This window comes from Calidris pugnax, unplaced genomic scaffold (assembly GCF_001431845.1).
Source record: "Calidris pugnax isolate Ruff unplaced genomic scaffold, ASM143184v1 scaffold54, whole genome shotgun sequence".
NCBI classification, from domain to species: domain Eukaryota; kingdom Metazoa; phylum Chordata; class Aves; order Charadriiformes; family Scolopacidae; genus Calidris; species Calidris pugnax.
This window is the reverse complement of record NW_015090864.1, coordinates 14,659,915-14,678,843: the sequence shown is the minus strand read 5'-3', so window position 1 is coordinate 14,678,843 and position 18,929 is coordinate 14,659,915. Positions and strand designations below refer to the sequence as shown.

General features: G+C 38.0%; 1 protein-coding gene across 11 annotated transcripts in view; it reads right to left on the bottom strand.

Moving 5' to 3' along the window:
• Positions 1–1,999: 1,999 nt before the first annotated feature.
• The window catches only part of ARHGAP12 (Rho GTPase activating protein 12), a 75,529-nt gene continuing 58,599 nt past the window's right edge, over positions 2,000–18,929 (bottom strand). For 6 of the 11 annotated variants that reach the window (XM_014945036.1, XM_014945040.1, XM_014945041.1 and 3 more), the window contains 10 exons: positions 18,630–18,752; positions 14,564–14,668; positions 14,115–14,213; positions 12,564–12,672; positions 11,472–11,591; positions 8,506–8,604; positions 6,263–6,340; positions 5,305–5,439; positions 4,921–5,023; positions 2,000–4,495 (listed from right to left, as the gene is read on the bottom strand). In XM_014945036.1, the coding sequence (XP_014800522.1) occupies positions 4,321–4,495; positions 4,921–5,023; positions 5,305–5,439; positions 6,263–6,340; positions 8,506–8,604; positions 11,472–11,591; positions 12,564–12,672; positions 14,115–14,213; positions 14,564–14,668; positions 18,630–18,752 (1,146 nt within the window). In that variant the 3' untranslated portion in view covers positions 2,000–4,320. Of the gene's footprint in view, positions 4,496–4,920; positions 5,024–5,304; positions 5,440–6,262; positions 7,321–8,505; positions 8,605–11,471; positions 11,592–12,563; positions 12,673–14,114; positions 14,214–14,563; positions 14,669–18,629; positions 18,753–18,929 lie in introns of those variants that run through there. The other 5 variants (XM_014945038.1, XM_014945042.1, XM_014945037.1 and 2 more) reach the window with 4 other exon arrangements.

The following is an 18,929-nucleotide window of genomic DNA, read 5'->3' as shown; positions in this document are numbered from 1 at the left end:
CAGGATCCAGTGCCACAAGGTTCGGACCTCACATGGGGCACTCAGGACTGAGGACAAGTTTATTTTTGTATTGCACAGATGCTGGTTGTGTCTTCAGGATTATATTGAAGGAACATAGTTTTTGCCTCTCATGAGCACTCAGGTGTTTGCACCAAGCAAACCTGGCCACAAGCTCTTCACTGAGGAGCTCACACATAGAAGCTGCTCTGGAAAAGCCCAGAGACAGACAGGCACTGCCATCTTGCAATATTGCTTGAACTCCACCTGTTTACAGAGCAATTCACCTTTATAAAACATAGCCAGGCCTTCATCTGTATTGTATGAAGTGGAAAAAGAAGATAAGAAGAAAAAGAGGAAAGAAATGTAAAAAACCAAAGCACACCCTTGGGGGCCTGGCTTTGTCCATGTCTCTGGCCTAGATTGCAGCAGATTTCCTAAGTGACTGTTTCTTTGCTGTCTTGCTTGTCCGTCACACCTGCCTTGGCTGGCTGCCTTCAGCGTCCTGCATTTACTCATTCCCACACCAAGGATCTGCTCTCCCCTGCCCTTGGCAACTACATTTCAGTGCAAGAGGCTGCAAGATGAGGTTATACCAGAAATAAACCCAGTACTACCCCTGCTTGTTCCACGTTGCGGTTCTGAGTTTGCTGACTGCACCACAGATTTCTTCTTTTGAAAGCAAGTAGTAGCTAAGTACCTTGACAAACTCAAATCCATGTGGGGAAGCTGTAGGAAACTCTAATGTTAGAGCTGCCATTTAATTCTCAAGGCAATAAAAAGGACCAAGGGGCCAAGTCGCCTCTGAATGTCTTTCATGTTGGTTTGTTACACAGTGTGATCTTGTTTTACAAGTGCTCTGTTTACAAGAATGCTGTGGCGGGGGGAAAAAAATGTTCATTTAAGTCCCACAATCACATAGGGCTACTTTTGTAAAGGTCTGATCCAATCCTACCAGCTGCTTGCCCACAAAACTTTGCAATTGTGGAGGCTAATTAAGATTCTTCAGAGGAGCTCTCCTCTCCCCGGCGGTTGCAGGAGGCCTCATTAGACATGCTGTACCTCCCCCTTCGCCCAGCAGAATGCCCCACTGTGCTTGGTTTACGTTATGGCTTATGAATTAACCAATTGATTCTGAAAATATCATTACTTTGGGGCTAAATAAAGCTCATCCCTTTAAGGAGAAGTCAGGGCTCCGCATAGGAATAAACTGATACTGCATTACCCACAAACTCCCTTCCCTCCCACGCTGCCGTCGAGGATGCACTTGCTGGGATACAATGGGTTCAGCACAAAGGGAATTTATCCTGGCTCCTGGGAAGACAGGGAGGAGACTCTGGGCAAGAAGCTTCATTTACATGCAGCTCTGATTTTTAAAAATTAGTGTACGTGAAATGACTGTGTGTATTTACCTTATCTTTTTGTGCATCCACTTGTCTCTCCAGCTGGAAAGTGAAGAAGCCCCGTAGCTGGTACAGATCAAGCTTGGTGCTCACGCCGCGTAGCTGAACTATAGAGCTAAACACAGCTCCAGGGCTGGAACAAAATTTCAGCTGGCACAGACACATAACATTGGACCTCCAGTATCTTTGAGAGGTTACGGTTGCAAAATTTATATTCAGTCTTTAAATTGATTTTAAACCAGAACCAAATCCAATTTAAAGCCCAAACTGAAGAATATATAAATTTAATTATGCTTCATGCAATATAAATAGCTTTCCCCTTCTGTGTTTGTGCAAAATTCTAGTTTTGATTTTTTTTATTTTTTTAAAAAAAGCTAACTGCAAGAACAAGACAAGGTATTTAAAGCAGTGGAGAAACCCAATGTGCTGACACAGTTTCAAGTTGGTCACGACAAGCACAACATCAGCTTGGACAGCCTCCTGTTCCTGACCACTTCAAGTGTTTAGCAACACCTCTTTCATATAAAAAGAATACCCTCCCCAAACCAAAACTGAGAACATTAAAATGTGACAATGTCACCGCACAAAACCATACTATATATTGTAATAACAAAATGCTTTATTTGGGGGGAATACAAGGAGAAGTGTGACATCCTCATTATCAAATTGTTTTAAAAAGGCATTCTTTCTCTGAAAAACATAACACTCATACAGAAAAGGTGACCTGCGGATAAGCCCTCTCGTTTAGCAGTGGGAATTCTTCTTTATTTTACAGCTGAAGTTGGGATTTGAATAATCTATAGCAAGAGATTCCAACTTCGTTGCTATTTTCTAGCAGCTTGGGACACGGCTGCCGCTCGGCACCGCGGCGCTCCGCCAGCCTGGCGGGAGCTGCGAGCACAACGCCGAGAGGCAGCTCTCACCATTCTCACCCAGGTCGCTTTGCAAACCACAAGACTACACCATTACCACAAGAAGACAGTGAGAAAGCCACAAGGTAACTCATCTTCTCTTTTATCTCCAAAGACTCTTCATGCAAGCCCTACTGATTAATTTCTCGTACCATTCATCCCAGCACACCTCAGCCCTTCACCACGCGTCCCCTGCGCTGGGAGACAGAGCTGGGCCAGGAAACGTGGACAACAGATCAAAGGTGGAACATGGTTATTTCCCCAATGGATCTGCTGTCCCAATAGTAGGTTCCAAGTGAACTGGGGTATGTTTTAAAGAACACAAATTTATATCCATAAATTACTTCTGCCCTCTCTGAACCTTATGTCAGAACTTAAGTTGTTAATAAAAGGGACTGGGAAAGTTCCTAAAACTGTTGGGTTATAAAGTAAGCATTCACCTTTTAATCCAGCGTGACAACTCCTTGCCACGAGTAGCTTCCATGCTAAGTGGTAAGATACATCTGTCTTACTGTTTAAAGGGGGTTCAGGTTGTCTGGAGCGGGAATGGCAAACTCTAAAAGAACTAACAGTTTTCTTTATTCAGGTTAGACATAACAATATGTCAGATACAGCAGTTAGTCTAGAAAAATACATTTAAAAAAATCTTCAGCAGACCATGCTCCCTGTAACAAAATCTTTCAAAACCAATTTTACAAATTATTCTACATTAATGTAAAAAGAAAATCTTAAATTTAGCATCATGGATTCCATCAAACATCTATCTATCTATCAAAACATGAGTTTCACTATTTGTTGATGTTAGAATTCATAATACATTTTTCTAATGTATCCTGTACATATTAAATAACCTAAAAGGCTCCTCTTGTAGTGCATTAACAATTTAGCAAGCACACTCAGTATTTCTCCGGTACCATTTGCATTACAGTTATTTGCCCGCAAATGTAATTAACATCTAAAAGTGCACACAGTTAGGTCCCCCCTCCCTCCCCATAACCTGTTTCCCTGCTGAAACCCAGACCTCCACTGGAAACATTCTGCTACTGTAGCTAATCTACCCAGGATTAGAAATGTGTGACTAAAGTGTTCTTAACTATACAGGAACTGAATTATATACAAGAATCAAAAGGACAGCCTGTATTTACATCAAGAAACTTCCACTACCACAGCATCATACCAAGTACTCAATACAATGTTACAGTTGGTATTTACTTAGGATTTTAGCTTTAAATCGGTATAACACAAAACTTAGCTCTGGAAATACCCTGAAAAAATGAATATGTTTATTAAATATGACTTCTATTATGCCACAAGACAAATATCCATTGCTGGATAGTCTTACACGTTCAGTGTTTGAAATAGTGTGCTGTTCTATAAAGCAACTAAGAAATTCCAGAATGGTTGCTGGGGAGGAAAAAAAAAAAAAAGACAGGAAAAAAAAAAAGAAAAAGGGGAAGAAAAAAAAAAAGGAGGTACCAAGTGAGGAATTAGATCTGAGTAACTAAACCAAACTGTTAGCACAAGTTTAAGACAGTCACTGCATGCAGAAACCCCTTGGAAAAGTGTCATACAGATCTGAGTAGGCTGTAATACACAAGCTTAAGATGTAACTTCACTGAATTTTTCCATATCAATTGGTTTTCCCTATCAAGTGGAAGAATTTTAAGATTAAATTCCAGATTATCCAGTTTGAGATTAATAGCTTTACTCTCCAAGAAATCCAGTGTACGAACCTATATTACATTTTTCCAATACTACTTAAAAAAAGGCAAACTATAAACTTTTCAATTCACTTTTTACATTGAACTTTTCAAAGAAATCCAAAGTGTTGTCTTTAATTCTCATTAAAGTGGTCAAACATTTCTCCTGTTTCTCCCCTCCCCAAAAGTGCAAAAAACAAGTTGCTGCTTGGTCCACAAACATAATCCATCACATACAGCGAGAGATTTTCCTTCTGATGGAGCACTGCTGCCAGCCCATCACTTCCAGTTTCTACTCCAAGAAAAATGTCAGCGTCCAAAGATGGAATTCAATTCCAGTAGAATTAATTCTACAATCTGATTCTGGTATACTGTGTGGACTGCTATGTTACCAGTCTCTTTCTCTGGTTTTAATAATGTTGGACCAAAAACTATTGCTACGCTTTGATAAGTCATTCGGTTCTTTTCTCCATTTTCTACAACTCTGAAAGAGGAAAAAAAAACACACAAAAAGAGACTTATCAGTATTAGAGTAATAGGATGACAGGAAAAAGATGCAGTCTAAAGCAAATGACTATTCACATTTATTTAACGAGTAGTCTCATTTTTAGGACATACAGCTGCTGAGATTCCCCTCTCTATAGAAAAGTTTTGTCTTCAAATGCTATTCCTGATCCTCTCACAATCCCTCGACCATAAGGGCTTGGCAGTAAACATCACAACTAGGACACAGACTGCCTAAAGTTTGGTGCTCTGCAAGCTTGTATAAATACAGACTGATTGTTTTCATCAAGTCCAATATAGGCAAGAAAAATGCAGTTTGGAACAGTCACTTAGTACTTTTAATTGGATTATTTAGCTTCAAGGAAGGATCAGCCATACAAGCCATTCCTTCTATCTGCTACTTACCTCTTCAGGTGTCTAAAGAGTACCTGCATAGTGTCCTGATTTGGTTTTGGCAACTGTTTGATTAAATCTTTAACAGCATGGACACGCTGCCTTGGTTCTTGTTCTGCAAAAGGATGAGGCGTAGAAACAAAAATTCAGTATTTTTGTTTAAAACTTTAGCATAAAATTTAACAGACTGGGAATAAAAGCAAACGTTTTGAAGCGCTAATATGAGATAAAATACTGCCACCTCCTGACCGGCCCTTGCATTACTGACAGGCGAGTTTAGGTAAGACTTAAGAGATGTTCATCATCAAAACATTTTCACTGCCCAAAATAATCACATGAATTTTACACATTGAGCAGAGCTTATACAAAAAGCACACGTGTGTTTTCCAGACTTACTTATTGCATTGACAAAGTCATTGAAGTGATTATAAGTGAAGAGCGGCTCTGGCAATTCTCGGAAAAACATCTTTAGAGCTCCTGTGATGACGTGAATATCTTCCCATTTACTGTCGTTCAAGTCTAGTTTCTCATCTGAAAGAGAAAAATGAATAATTAATGTTAATATTTTAACTATTAAAGCTTTTTTTTTTTTAAACAAACTTAACTACTCTTCTGTATTTATAGCTTTTAAATCAGCAAAGACCCTCTGCTGGGATACGGAGCTGCAGCACTGTAAAAGGGGATACAGAAGCTGAACCACTACAGAGATGGCCAAACTCTCCCTGCTGCAGTACAAGCAGCTCCCCCACACCAAGGGTGTTTCCAGAGGGGAACAGGAGCTGCTGACATAACACAAAATTTACTGTTAGACCCTGGCAATCAGGAAATGAGAGGTCAGACTGTAGACGGGCTACTGTCCTCTTCCTGGTTACAAGCTGATTCCCACTGAACAAAACACTGAGATACAGCCACGTGAAAGGGGTTTATACACAGAGCGTGGTGAAGAGGAGCCAAACACCCACATACTACAAAGCAGTACCAAATCTCGCCAAAAAGCATTAATTTTTTTTTAATGCTAGTTTAATATGCTTACTGTTTTTCCACAAGATATGAAGTTGTTTGAAATACACCCCACCCCCCCAAAAAAAATTCTATTGCCATCTTTCTTCAGAATTATGTTCTAGCAGTCTCTACGTTCTACATAAGACCAAACACCTCCAGGATGCTAGGGTTTTCAAATGATGTCCATTATACACAAAGATTCTGCAATTTTGAAGTAATTTTACTTTGAAGATGACAATAATTTCACATGAAAGACTGCAGTTACACATTAAGAATTTTTTTTCCGAAGCTTTCTATGAACTTCAACAATTTGAAAATATAAGCAACTGCAATAAAGTTGAAGGAAGCTTACCATGATTGACTGCAAATCTTAGCTTCTGTATCACTGCAAGATTGCCACTAACTCGGTATAAGCCATCAATATCTAATCCTAAAACAAAGGGATAAATCCATTTTAATACCTTACACAAGTACGAATTCTGCAGTCAATAGGGCTGCCTCTTTATATGCCTACTCAGCAAAAAGAAAAGAAACCCTCCTTGTAGCACAGAACACTTGGTTCAACAAAAAAAAAGAAACCAACAACAACAAAAAAAAGAAGTTAAACTGGCTTTTTGGATGGGTAGGGCATATCGGAAGAGCTTTGGTTTGCTGACACAGGTTTGGTAGTGTCAAGCTCACAATAACCTCCAAAACTTCCTTCACAGTAGACCAGCAGTAACGAGGCAGTAGCTCCAAGTTTCCCCAATGAGACTAGGTGTCTCGTCTAAGATGCTCTTGGTGGGTGGGCAGGGGGCATACGGGAGTCCAACATGCAAGAATCAAGTATTTTGTGGGTGTTCAATTTTTTAATGTATGGTTAAGAAAAATCAAATCAAGTCATGCATAGACAGCATCTCAAAGTTGTCAAGTGACCAGGTTTGCATGGAGAAGGAATGATGTGCATGCACACTCATCACTACCCAACCGCCTACAAAACTAAAATTGGTAGCCCTTGCCTTTACAGTACTGCACACTCAACCAGAAAAGAAGAAAACTGTGTCTCTGTGGTTGCTACTGCAGTTACTCAGAAGTTATTAGGAGGTAAAGAATTTAATTGAAACACCAACTGAATGCAGCATGTGAGTCAGTGCCACTGAGCAGGGTGAGTGTTGCCAGAATACCTGCAGGTCCCTGTAGCTCCTCAAGGAGTTGTCTGATGCAACACAGCACAGTTACCAGCACCATCTGACATATCCCTTTTCCCCATAATCCACTAGTCATTCCTTTACAGAAAGAACTGATTTGAAGTGTATTGGCAGTAGTAAGGAGAGTTGGAGAAGTGGGGAAAAAAAGCTGTTCATTTCTGTCAGCTTCCCCTCAGGTATTTAAAAAAGGAAAACTTCACCACTATCTTCACTGCAGTCCTGTCTTTAAAATAAAAAAGAAATAAAAAAAAGAAAAAAGAACAAAGCAAAATAACCCCTTTCTCACAAACTGCAGATCACAAATGGAATAAAGCCTGCTGTTACAAGCAAGGTGGCAGCTTGTTGAACAGGAGTAAGGGAATGGAAGCAGTTGTTTTTCCCCTCCCAGGCCATAAGATAGCAGCATTGAAAAAGAGAACTATAGGCTGCAACAAAATCCTAAATGAAGCTCCCGTAGAAAATGCCTTAAAAATCACACATAGTATTCCCCTGTAACACTTACCCTGATTCTCAAGAGAATGTTCTCAGATTAACAGACTGGTATATATTTGAATGATGATTATGGAGATTCCATAATCCGCTCTCAGTCATCTTTTCCAAGAGATAGGGCAAGGACAACAGCAAGAAACAAGCAAGAAAACCCACACATTCTACAGCCAAGTCAGAAGTCACAGCCAACATATTTTCAACAAAAAAAGTGAAGATGTCCTTTACATCAGACAACCCAGAACATTACATGTAGCTTTCAAATATAATTTTCTGTTATTAGACTTATTTTCAATGAAAGCAAACAAAAATTGAGTCATATGTGGACCCTGATAGTCTTCAGAATTGTGTAAAACTTCACATAACCATCTGTGTAACTGGCTGCAGTAACACCAAACCAATAGACTTGTCTTCTGGCAGTTAACGCATATACAGAGCAGGAATACAATGTTTTCCTAGAAGTTTGTTTCAAGGAAGTTTTAAAATAAATGACTGTTAGCATGCTTAAACCTTCCAAAAATGAATGGCTGTGCTTTGACAGTCTCTCTCTTTCCATCTGGAAAAAAAAACTCGATGGGCTGAGCTCTTTTATTACTTCTTGTAATCCCTCTTTCCTTAGAGCGTTGCTGCCAGGAGGCTGTCCTGCCTTCTCCTCCAGCTTGAGATACACTGAAGCAGATTGATTACTCAGACATAAGATACCCCCCCTTTCCCCATTTTGGATCCCACTTACCTCCCCACTCCTGAAAACTCATTGTTAACGACAGATACAAGTTTCAAATTATTTTCCCCAAAATAAGTCTACATATTAAGCCTACATTTTAAGTCTACATTAAGTCTAAGCATTTTAAGGATTAAAACGTTCAAAATTAGGTAGTGTGGTGAGGAAGAGAGATTCAGAAACAAAAAACATCAACCATACCATGTTCCTCAACATGCTCAATGCAGAGCTTCACGAACTTTGGCACCGTGCTGTTTTCTCTTTGACACAAGCTGGTGAGATTGGAACCAAACACTTGATCTGGAACCAAGTAAAGAGACTGATTTACAGTGGAACAGGACTCAAGTGACAGAACTAGTTCAGGTTAAAACAAACCTTTTAAAGGGCAAAGACTACTGGATACAATTGTCGTAGTATTAGAGTGAAAATAGGAAAGTTTTGAAAAGAGCCCTCAGCAGCTCCCAGCAAGAAAAAGCTCCCGGTGAGAAAGCGTGGCAGCAGTTACACAAACGTGAGTGTGCGAGTAAGGAATTTTGCTAGTGAAATGATTTTAATCCATCAGGAGATAACGTGGTAAGAGTCTCATAATCATTACTGTTATGAGAAGTATAATGGGTTCGAATACCCTGTTATACTCCATTCCTGCTCCGAGTTCAAAATACATTTACTGTAATCTTTGTTAAGAAAATCTAAACTAGCCAAAATGAAAGCCTTTGGCGTTGCTTGGGGAAAAACCCTGTAAAAGTTCATCTTTCATTGCACCTACTGTTTAACCCAGCATTACATATTGATTTACTTTAATGTAGCATCTTCTAACATTTTTGGGTTCTGACATGGATTTGTAAATGACAGACCTTTATATCACAGAGCTCTGAATGGATGTAAATATCACTACACGTATGCAACCTGGCTGCAAGGTTGGAATCTAAATACAGACACGTATGGGCAAGGGTTATTTTGAATCTTTTTTCAAAACTACACAATCCAGGGGGAGTGTTTTCTATCCTGAACTGAAGAAAAATGGAAATCAGCTTGGGCAGAGACCAGGTTTTTGCAGTGTCTTAGTGTATTCCAGCAACATGTTAACTCCTCTTGTTCAGGTTATGTTACCACCAAAACCTCTCAGACCCATTTCTATGCTTTTCACCAAAGATGCCCAAAAAATAGATGGCCTCCCCTGTTCAGATACGTGAGACTGAAATAGGGTCTTGAGATAGAGAGGCAAAGCTCACACTCTTAAAGGGACAAAAGTTGGTTGTTGTTTTTTTTAAACATGTTAAGGTATGTAAGTGGCCGTCTTCACTGTACATAGATCTTACTTCAGAGCTTACACAAGAGAGAAAATGCTCTTGCATTTGCATCATCCATAGCATCTAGCCCATTTTTCACATTTAGTAATTTAAGCAGATTCATTAATGGCATTTGCATCTGATTAGCTCTTTGGGAAGTCCAAACAGCACACCAGACCAATTATACAGTATGAAAACTGGCAGGTAAAGGCATTATTAGCTGTGTGCGTATACGGCCGGTGCCCCGAAACACCTCAGTGCTGCTGCTGCTACTCAGGCAGCCAGCTGTATAAAAGCAGAATCAGTAGCAGGGGATTGAAAAAGCCCACGCAGTAGAAAGGCAGGTGAGAATGCAGCTGTAGCAGGTAAAGCAATGCAGAGCAGGTAGCAGAAGAGAATACTCGTATGTAACAAACTGATGTGCTACAATTGCCTCTGACTTTAATAATTTCCACATACCCAACAATCATATTTTTTTCTCACATCTTAAAGTAACTTTTGTAATTTTGTTTTTCCATGAAACAAAAATTTAGCAGTTACTTCTCTGCTTAGTGCATGCTGTTTTGAGTGGTTTGGGGTTTTTTTCAAGAACTTTTTGGGGTTTTTTCTGCTCATACTGGGTTTGCCAAGTTTTCCATTTACTAAGGTTGTTCTGTAGCAGCGACAGAAGTACACTGGGCTTTTAAATAAAGAGTTCTGTATTTTTCATTGATACAGTAAATGTAAATCTGTAGAGCGCAGATCCAACTTTAAAAGTTTACACCATGCTTTTAAATAAAAACAAACTCTCCATTCCTTAATGTCTTTATTAAAAATCCAATCATCAGCACGCATGTGTACAAATTAAACTTGGCTTAGCATTCACTGTTGCTAATGTCAGAAGTTACGTCACTGAGCCATGACATGAATACTAAGCTGTAAAGCAGAGCAAAACGACAAAATCTGGGAATAATGCCTCATTATCCCAAACAAAAATTCCATCATGTACAGTTAAATTATATTTGCAGATACACAAATATATCAAATGCCACATGCAACAGAAGCACACCTGTTAAAGTATGTAGTTAGGCAAATCACAGATGGATTTGGTCTGTTATTTGCCTACCCATATGCTATTTTCACCCCAGTAAAGCACCACCTAACAAGTCCTGCTAAAGCATACGAATAAATAAAGTTTTACAGTGAGTACCAAGTCAATAATTTACACAAACACATTAACTTCAACCTGTGCAAATACTGTTCTCTCACAGTTTCTACAAGTGTCACAAATGGAAATATATAATAAATTATCAATTCTTTTATAAGTTTGATTCAAGAATATCTTTAAGACTCGTTTGTGAAACAGTTTAAAAAAATGTATACATTCAAAAAAGGTTAGGGAAAAAAGATGTTTAAGTTAAGATTCCTTTAGCCTCATCCCGGTTTGCTTAAATAATTCATTCCTTATGAGATGGCATATGATCGTCTGGTTCCCCTCAGACTAAAATACCCTCACGAAAGAGATGGGCACATGCATTCAGCTCTGTACCCACAAATGGTTATCAGCTGTCTGAAGTTTCCAGCTCAGAACAGCAAGCCAAATGGATTCTCTAGCAAAGAACCACTCCAAGTCCAAACAGGCTCTTGAGCCCTGAATTTTCACTGCAGTTCTGCCAGTAATGAGCAGGAGAGGACATCCTCTGTGAAGTTTAGTGGCAAGTAGCACTGCTCAGAAGAATAACAATCAATCACCACTTCCACTACACATTCAACACTTTTGTTAAAAGAGCTATATACATGTGTTTTACTCTAAAACTAGACCATTTTAACCCCATTTTACACATGAACTACTAAAGTCAGATTTTCAAATTATTTCCTTTGTTAAAAAGGTTCATTTACCCTTAATGTAGCCTTTTTCACGGACAGCTTGTAATGTAGGGCGCCGTGTAAGAAACTTCTTGAGCTTCGTTTTGGTCTTTTTCTGATCTGTGGAATCTATATTGCTAGGTGCTTTCACTGCTGAAAAGAGAAATGCATTTGGAATGAATATCCACAGACCAAACACTGCATTTATCTGCCAAGGAACCAACATCTTAAAAAAAAAAACTCAGAAAACACCTATTAAAAATTGCAATTAATCTATATTTTTTTCCTTAACTTTCTGGAACTCCTCGTAAATAGCATCCATTTTTCAAGCCACTGAGAGACAGTCCTGTCACAAAAAATTTGTAAAACCAAATGCTGCCTGTGAAAGTAACTAAATGGAAGTTTACATATGGAATTGATATGTAATTTCAAAAATACAGCTATGTTTCAAAACTGGTACTTTCATATAAAGCACAGAAATACAAGAGAGAAAACAGTCTGTGTGATTAATATATTTGTGTGCATAGGAAGAAATTTCTATGGCTAAAAGAAATTTAGCTCCAGAATTCTGAAGGTGTTATTAAAAATGTTTAGATTTCCTAAATAAGCCAATATAACATCATTAGCACATTATCAAAATTGCAGTTTAAGTTAACAGTGCAAATATTTACAGATGCTGTACCACAGACAAAACCCAAGTAAAACAGTTCAATTAGTTTTGAACATGTAAAAAGACAAAAGAATTCTTATTCAAAATAATTTATGAAAGTTAGAGAAAACAAGCGTCTAATTACTCCTGTGCATTTGACAACACCTTGAAAATAATCCATTTCACCACTGCCTATTTTCTCTTGTTTTTCATGTGTCACACAGCAGGAGCTGACCACATTTGGTACTTTTTTCTTTTTTTTTTTTTTTCCAATTATGACTAATGAAACAAGGAAGAAAATCTCCTATTCGGCACCAAGATGTAGAATGAACTATATCAAAACCTTTTGCCAAATTTGAGTAGTTTCATTCCTAGCTGTCCTTTTGAATTCTTCTCCATTTACACACAATACTGAAGATGCAAAAAATAAAAATTGGCATTGCTAAAAATCAATTAATGGAAAGTTTTCAACTTACAACGAAGTTTCTTAGAGTCTTTATTCTCTTTCTCTTTTTCTTTGTCTTGTTTTTCCACACCAGGGGAATCTGGTATATCATCTTCTAATGCTTCATCAGACTCTACTACCTATTAGATTTAAGAAGACATACAGTGATCAGTTTGCGAATTCATAGAATAAAGCATTAACACATCTCATGTAGACAGTTCTACAACATACATTTCTTTCCCTATAATGATATTCAGTGGGTTCTTTCCTGAACTCTAGATGCTAGAAATATTTTCAGAGATGATGCCACTCTCACTGGCAGAGTAACTTTGAGAAACACTATTTGATCGTAAGACCTAATAAAGAAGTTTTGCTGGACACTGAACAAAGTACAACCAGTCTTTCATGATAATGCTTCATTACATCAACTCATCGACAACAGAAATATGGGTTGTTGGTTTTTTTCAAATCCAGTAGACAAACATCAGCTATTTCATGGTCTGCTACAGAAGCATCTGACTTTTCTAGAGCATCTACCCTATTTCTGATCTCTTTAATTAAAATTTTCTTCGAAAAAAATGGAACTACTAGTTAGAAAATTACACCACTGTCAAAAGATATGCTGGACTCACTCTGAAAAAGTAAATATACCAATGCCTAAAATTCTTGCCCTGTGTTATTGCTCTCTCAGCATATTAAATTATTAATATGCATATTAAACACAGTCAAGTGAAAATGTAGCTCGTGTTGTAGCACAGAGGCAGATACCAGAGTCTGTTAAACTGCTCACCTCCAGCCTCGTACCTATGCTACACACGCCTGGAGACATACCAGAAAATAGGAAAAGGAACTTCCTCTGCTGGCAGTGCAACATACTCCCTTCCAAAACCGCCTATTTCCTTCTTCTACTAAAGTGAACTTGACTTCTACACAGTTACAAAAATCTGCCCGCACAGTGTCTGTTTTTACAAGGAAGGACGTTTTAAAAATAAGGCAAGGTTGTGTACTCCAGAGCACTGAAAGAGCAGAAGCATGACTTTACTGACCAAGCTGCACTTTAACTTGAAGGGTAGATGTTAGCTTTAAACACCTTCATTCCCTGTTGCTTTTCAAAAGCTTCAGATAGCCTTTTTACACATCAAAGATCAAATGCTTGATCACTTTTCTGTTGATTAAATAGTTGGCACTATGCTGTCTGATAAAAAGAGATAATACTGTATTTTGTCAGGTCTTTTAATTTGCACTTTAAGTGCAGCCTTATTAAGTGAATAATAGTATCAAATGCTGATTAATGTACATCATCACTCCCTTGGCTGTCCTCTCTCCTTCACTCCCTCTCTATCCAAACCTTTCAGGTCACTGAAACAGAACAAGTATTTGGCCACAGAAGGAAGCTCATTTCTGAACTGGAGGTCAGCCCACATCTCCTGGTTCTTAATCCAGTGGACCATCCACCAGGAACTGCCATATCCTCAAACTCCTGCCTACACTCAAGGTAATCAGGAAACAAAGATGTACATGAAGCACTAGGAGTTGAATAACATTAACTTGAAAACAGAGCCTTTACTATTCAAACACGTACCTGATTGTTGATGGTATAGTTAAGAACTTTATACCATTCATTAATAAAGCTGTCATTGTCAGATTGAATTAAGAGCTCAGTTCCTTGACGGGTTTTTAGCTTTAAAGAAATAAAAACAGGTATCATCAGAATTGGTAAATCCACTAGAATTCAAAAGTGAAATCATAAATCAAATTAAACTTCTCCCTGGTATAACTTTTAGATAATATATAGCCACTCAAAAACACTTACCAGAAAAAACATTCAGTAAGAGTCTGCTTAAAATTTAAAAGCATATCCCATACAGACATATGAAAAATGGACATTTTTTGCAGGTATTAAGATATACCTATATTTGAGCAGGAAGAAATTTAGAAAACTTAACCAAAGTTTTTGATTTTAAGTTTAGAGAAAAAAAATCTTAAGTCATTAAAGTACATATAATTCTGTATTTAAATAAAATAATTCACCTCAATAACATTCTTTTTGCTGGATTTGTCCTTTGAGGCCCAGTCAATCAATGCCCCTTTGAGATCCACTGTAAATTCTGGCTTAGACTGATTGACACCAAACTTCTGGAAAAAAAGGAACAATGATGACAAACTTAAAGAAACTCCTAACAGGTAAACAGTCTTGCAATCCTCCAAATATACATTATTTATAGTCTATACATTTTAACTCAAAAAGAGTACTTTGCCACAAATCAACATGATATCAGGAAAACAAAAACCACACAGAAAACCCCCTTTAAGCATGCCTATTAAAAGCTGCTCTAAAGCCCTTAAAATTCCCTAACTTCAAATGCCAACCAGATTCCAGCAGAGCCTTTTTTCCCTAGTAACAAATGGTAGAAGTTCATAGAGCAGTTGATTTTAGTCAAGACATTCACAAACTTTAAACAAAACTGGCTAACAAGTAACTGAACAACAGCAACAAAAAAAACTCTGTCAGTTAATTAACAGTTGCATTTAAAGCCAAAAATCAAACCACATATAGTAGCTTTGCTAGACAGAAATCACATCCCTCCTGCACTTAAAGAGCACTTTCAGTTTTTACATTTTCATTTATATATCTATATATATTGTGCTTATATTATTTTTTTCCAACAATGCTTTTCACTTTATTTTATATTTTTCTGTAGAGCTTCTGTTGCAATACTGGAGCATATCCTAGCAAGTAAACAGAACTCAATTTCACTGTCTAGCTATTAAACAAACAGAAAATAAACGAAGTGATAAAAAAAACAAAACAACCCAACAGCCACATTTAACCAAGAAGTACCCTTCAAACACTTTGGAAAAAAGATCAGAGAGCTATTTTCACCTCCTATTTTCGCATTTAGACTAGATATCATCACTTTTAAAAATCAAGTACTTTTACTGGGGTTTCAACCTATACTACATAGCTCTGAAATACCATTCCTCAAGGAAACCAACTCATTGACCCACATAAACAGAAAGCTCTAATTGTCAGTAAAATAAGGGAACGCTTTTAAGACGCTTGGTTGCAGCACAGAAATGTAATGCTGTAGTTCGAGGGGAAGCTTGTAGCATCTGATCCATCAGAAAGGGTCTTTTCTATTTCTTTAAGAAGCCTTTGATGTGCGACTGCTGTTCGTGTGACAGCTCTGGGGGACGTAAGCCCCAGGACAAGCTCCTTGCTGCGAGCACAAGTCTCCAGCCTGTGCAGCCATATCCAAGGGGAGAAGAAACGGTTCAGAAAACAGAACTAATCTGCTGCTTCTGATTAAATTCCCAGCATGGATGTTAATTAATGTTAATTGTGCTTCAGAAAGGCTGTTTACCACTGGAAAATCTCCCTGCTTTGAGTCCTGAGGGCAATTAAGTGTTGAATGGAAAGTAGCATCTTAACTTCTTTATTTTACCCATGAAATATCAGAATATTTCTAATTTACCCAATGCCAAACAGCACTTGGGAAAAAAAACCCAACACCTTCCGCTTTCTAACTTAATGGTCGGATACCCCTTCCAAGAACATTTCTTATTAATTAGAGCAGAGCTTTTGAGAGAGGCCCAGCTCTCTCCTGTTCCACAGGAACAATCTCTGGGCCCATTATGGCTCTCGCAGTTGTGGGCGGCTACACAGCAGCTGCCTGTGTGAGAGGGATTCACATAACTGCTTCACATACAACCCAAGTGCCCCAGCCACACACTTCCTGACAGCCTAGATCAATCTTGCTGCGTGTTGGAAAAAAAAATAAATCCATTTATAGAGTTTGGCACTGGAGAGAGCAGGAGCCGAATGCCAAAGTCCTCTGCAGGATGAGGGGAGGATTCACTAAAAACGCTGCCCAGATGATGCTCAGAAGCATGGTGCTGCCAGTTGTCCTAGATATGAATCTGTTCTAGAGCCACACAGCTGAAACACAGTCACAGTCTGACAGCTTTCTCTAGGAAAAAAGCCTAGTCATGGGATGTGCTTATGCTAGTTATACAGCAGAGAGAACTTCTACCTTTTCAAAAGAATAGGTTTAGGTTTTTTTGCTTTAGACATAGTAGATGCTGTGTAGCTGAAGGACTGCCTTGAAGATGTGTCCTACATCAATAAATAGAAGGCCTTTTCAATCTTTTCAGGAGTTCTCTCCAAGTTCTGGAAGTCACTACAGGACAAGCCACACAGTCCATATTGTAATATATTCCAGCATTCTATGGAAACAGAACTGGATATTATTTATGGGAAGACTTTGGATGCACAAGGGACTACTGCCATTCTTGTAATTCTGTTTCTAATGAGCATTGAATAGAAAGTTTTAATTCCAAGACTTCCTCAGCTGCAGATGGACTGCACAGAGCTGAGCAGATGCTCCCTTGTGGCTGGTAAGGGAGCTCCAGAACTTACTGCTTTAACAAAAAAAATAAAAAAAGAAAAAAAGAAAAAAAGAAAAATATAAAGATATTCTATATAGACATAACAACATGATGGAAGATTTTTGAAACCAGTCTCTGACAGGAGTATTTGCATTCCAAATAGTTTTCATGATAATCAACTGAGCTCCTGTATAATCAGCTGTGCAATACTGATGAACTGTAGTGACGTGCACATAACATCCTTGGCCAGAGACACAGTGGTATAACACAGTAAACAGGATTTTGCACCCAGATGAAACCTTGAAGAGCACTTATTTCCTTGACGTTTTGAGAATCTTACCCACTTTTGGTTAACCACCACTGATAACCACTGATAGTGAGGACATGCGCCATTACATGAGGTTGACAGACGAATCTTTCTAAGTGGTTACCATTTGCTGTGTTTTATGAGCCTCATTGCTAAAATTTGGCAATAGCTATTACTACTCATTCACACCAAAAGTTGAGACACACCTTCTTCCAATAGTTGAAATTTAAATTTCTGTGAAAAGACATATTAAAAAATCCACAGATTTCCTTGCAGAAAGCAGCATTTTAAAGAATACAAAACTGCGTATAAATAATCTGTTCCAGTCTTCCACTTACATAGCAATGAATTTGACAAAGAAAAGCTAGTTGCATAATTTTTAGCACAAGGCTAATAAGAACAAGCCTACAGTTGCTCCCCCTTACAGGAAAATTCTAAAACTTAAGGTACTGGTCATCAAAAAAGTCATTCTAGAAGTTTCAGGAATCTTAACCTAACTCAAACATACAGCGGTCTCTCTCCGCTCTTCAGAAACTACAAGCCAGGATACCAAAATAGTTTTAAACATCATCAACATTTTAAAATCCTCAAGAAGTCAAATTATTGAAACATTGCTTTTAACGTCTTCAGTATATGATTTTTTTCCAAGAAAGGTTTAGTTTGATTCTGATAAGAGTGCTGAGAAAGCGATATTAAAAACCAATAATGCAACCAGTCAAGCTTGTTTGTTTCTTCTAATTGTAGAATCATTATCTAAATTCCTCCTCACCCACCTTTAGCAACAAACTTCCGTATTAGTTACCAACACTATCAGTTCCTGACAAAGAGCACTTCTGTGCTCGGCATCTGCACTTCAAAACAACTAACTACAGATGCTTAAATTATAAATAAAGAGTCACACAAATTTACATCAGCTTTCTGTATGTGGTGTATACATCCTTGAACTCTTTTCCTTTCAGCTTTTTATGCATAACATTTACATTTTTGGGGTACTCCAATTATAGCTAGAATTAACCAAAAACATGTACATCATTACATCAAAGGCATCGTAGGTACTTTAAAAACATCCTAAATTAGTTATGTTAGAAAGAATTAGACACAAAATATCTGTTAAAAAACTGACCATATCATGCTGTTTATTAGTCAAGACACTAGTGGTCCAAATAGTCTGTAAATTTGGGATTATAATTCTGGCACTGATGAACTATTTTTACTTTGTTCATTAGAACAATTACAGGATTATTGTAATACACTTGTGTTAATTTGCACGCTGGGTGACTTTCAGCAAACAGGTGTTATATGAAGTGACAAAACTTAAACCTTGGAAAAATTCAAATTCCCTTTCAAGATTAGTGGCAGATAGCCTTACGGTGACAAGAGGCATGCAACAAGAACACATACAGTGATAGCTGAAACTTGGTCAGAGTTTACATAGGTGACAGCAGGTCGACGACTGAGAGCATTTTTCCAAGAAGAAAGCAGCGAGAGCAAGAGCTCAGGAATTGAGCCCCCTTGGCAAAATGACTTGATGAAAAAAAGGAAGAAAAGTGATGAAGTCACAAAACAATGTACAGAAAAGAAGACATGGTCATATCAATCACTAGATGAAAGCTAAGCGAATATTCTTCTCCTAAGATGAAGAAATGTAATTCTTATGATGTGTCAAACTGTTAGACTTGACTTCATTTTATTAAAATACTA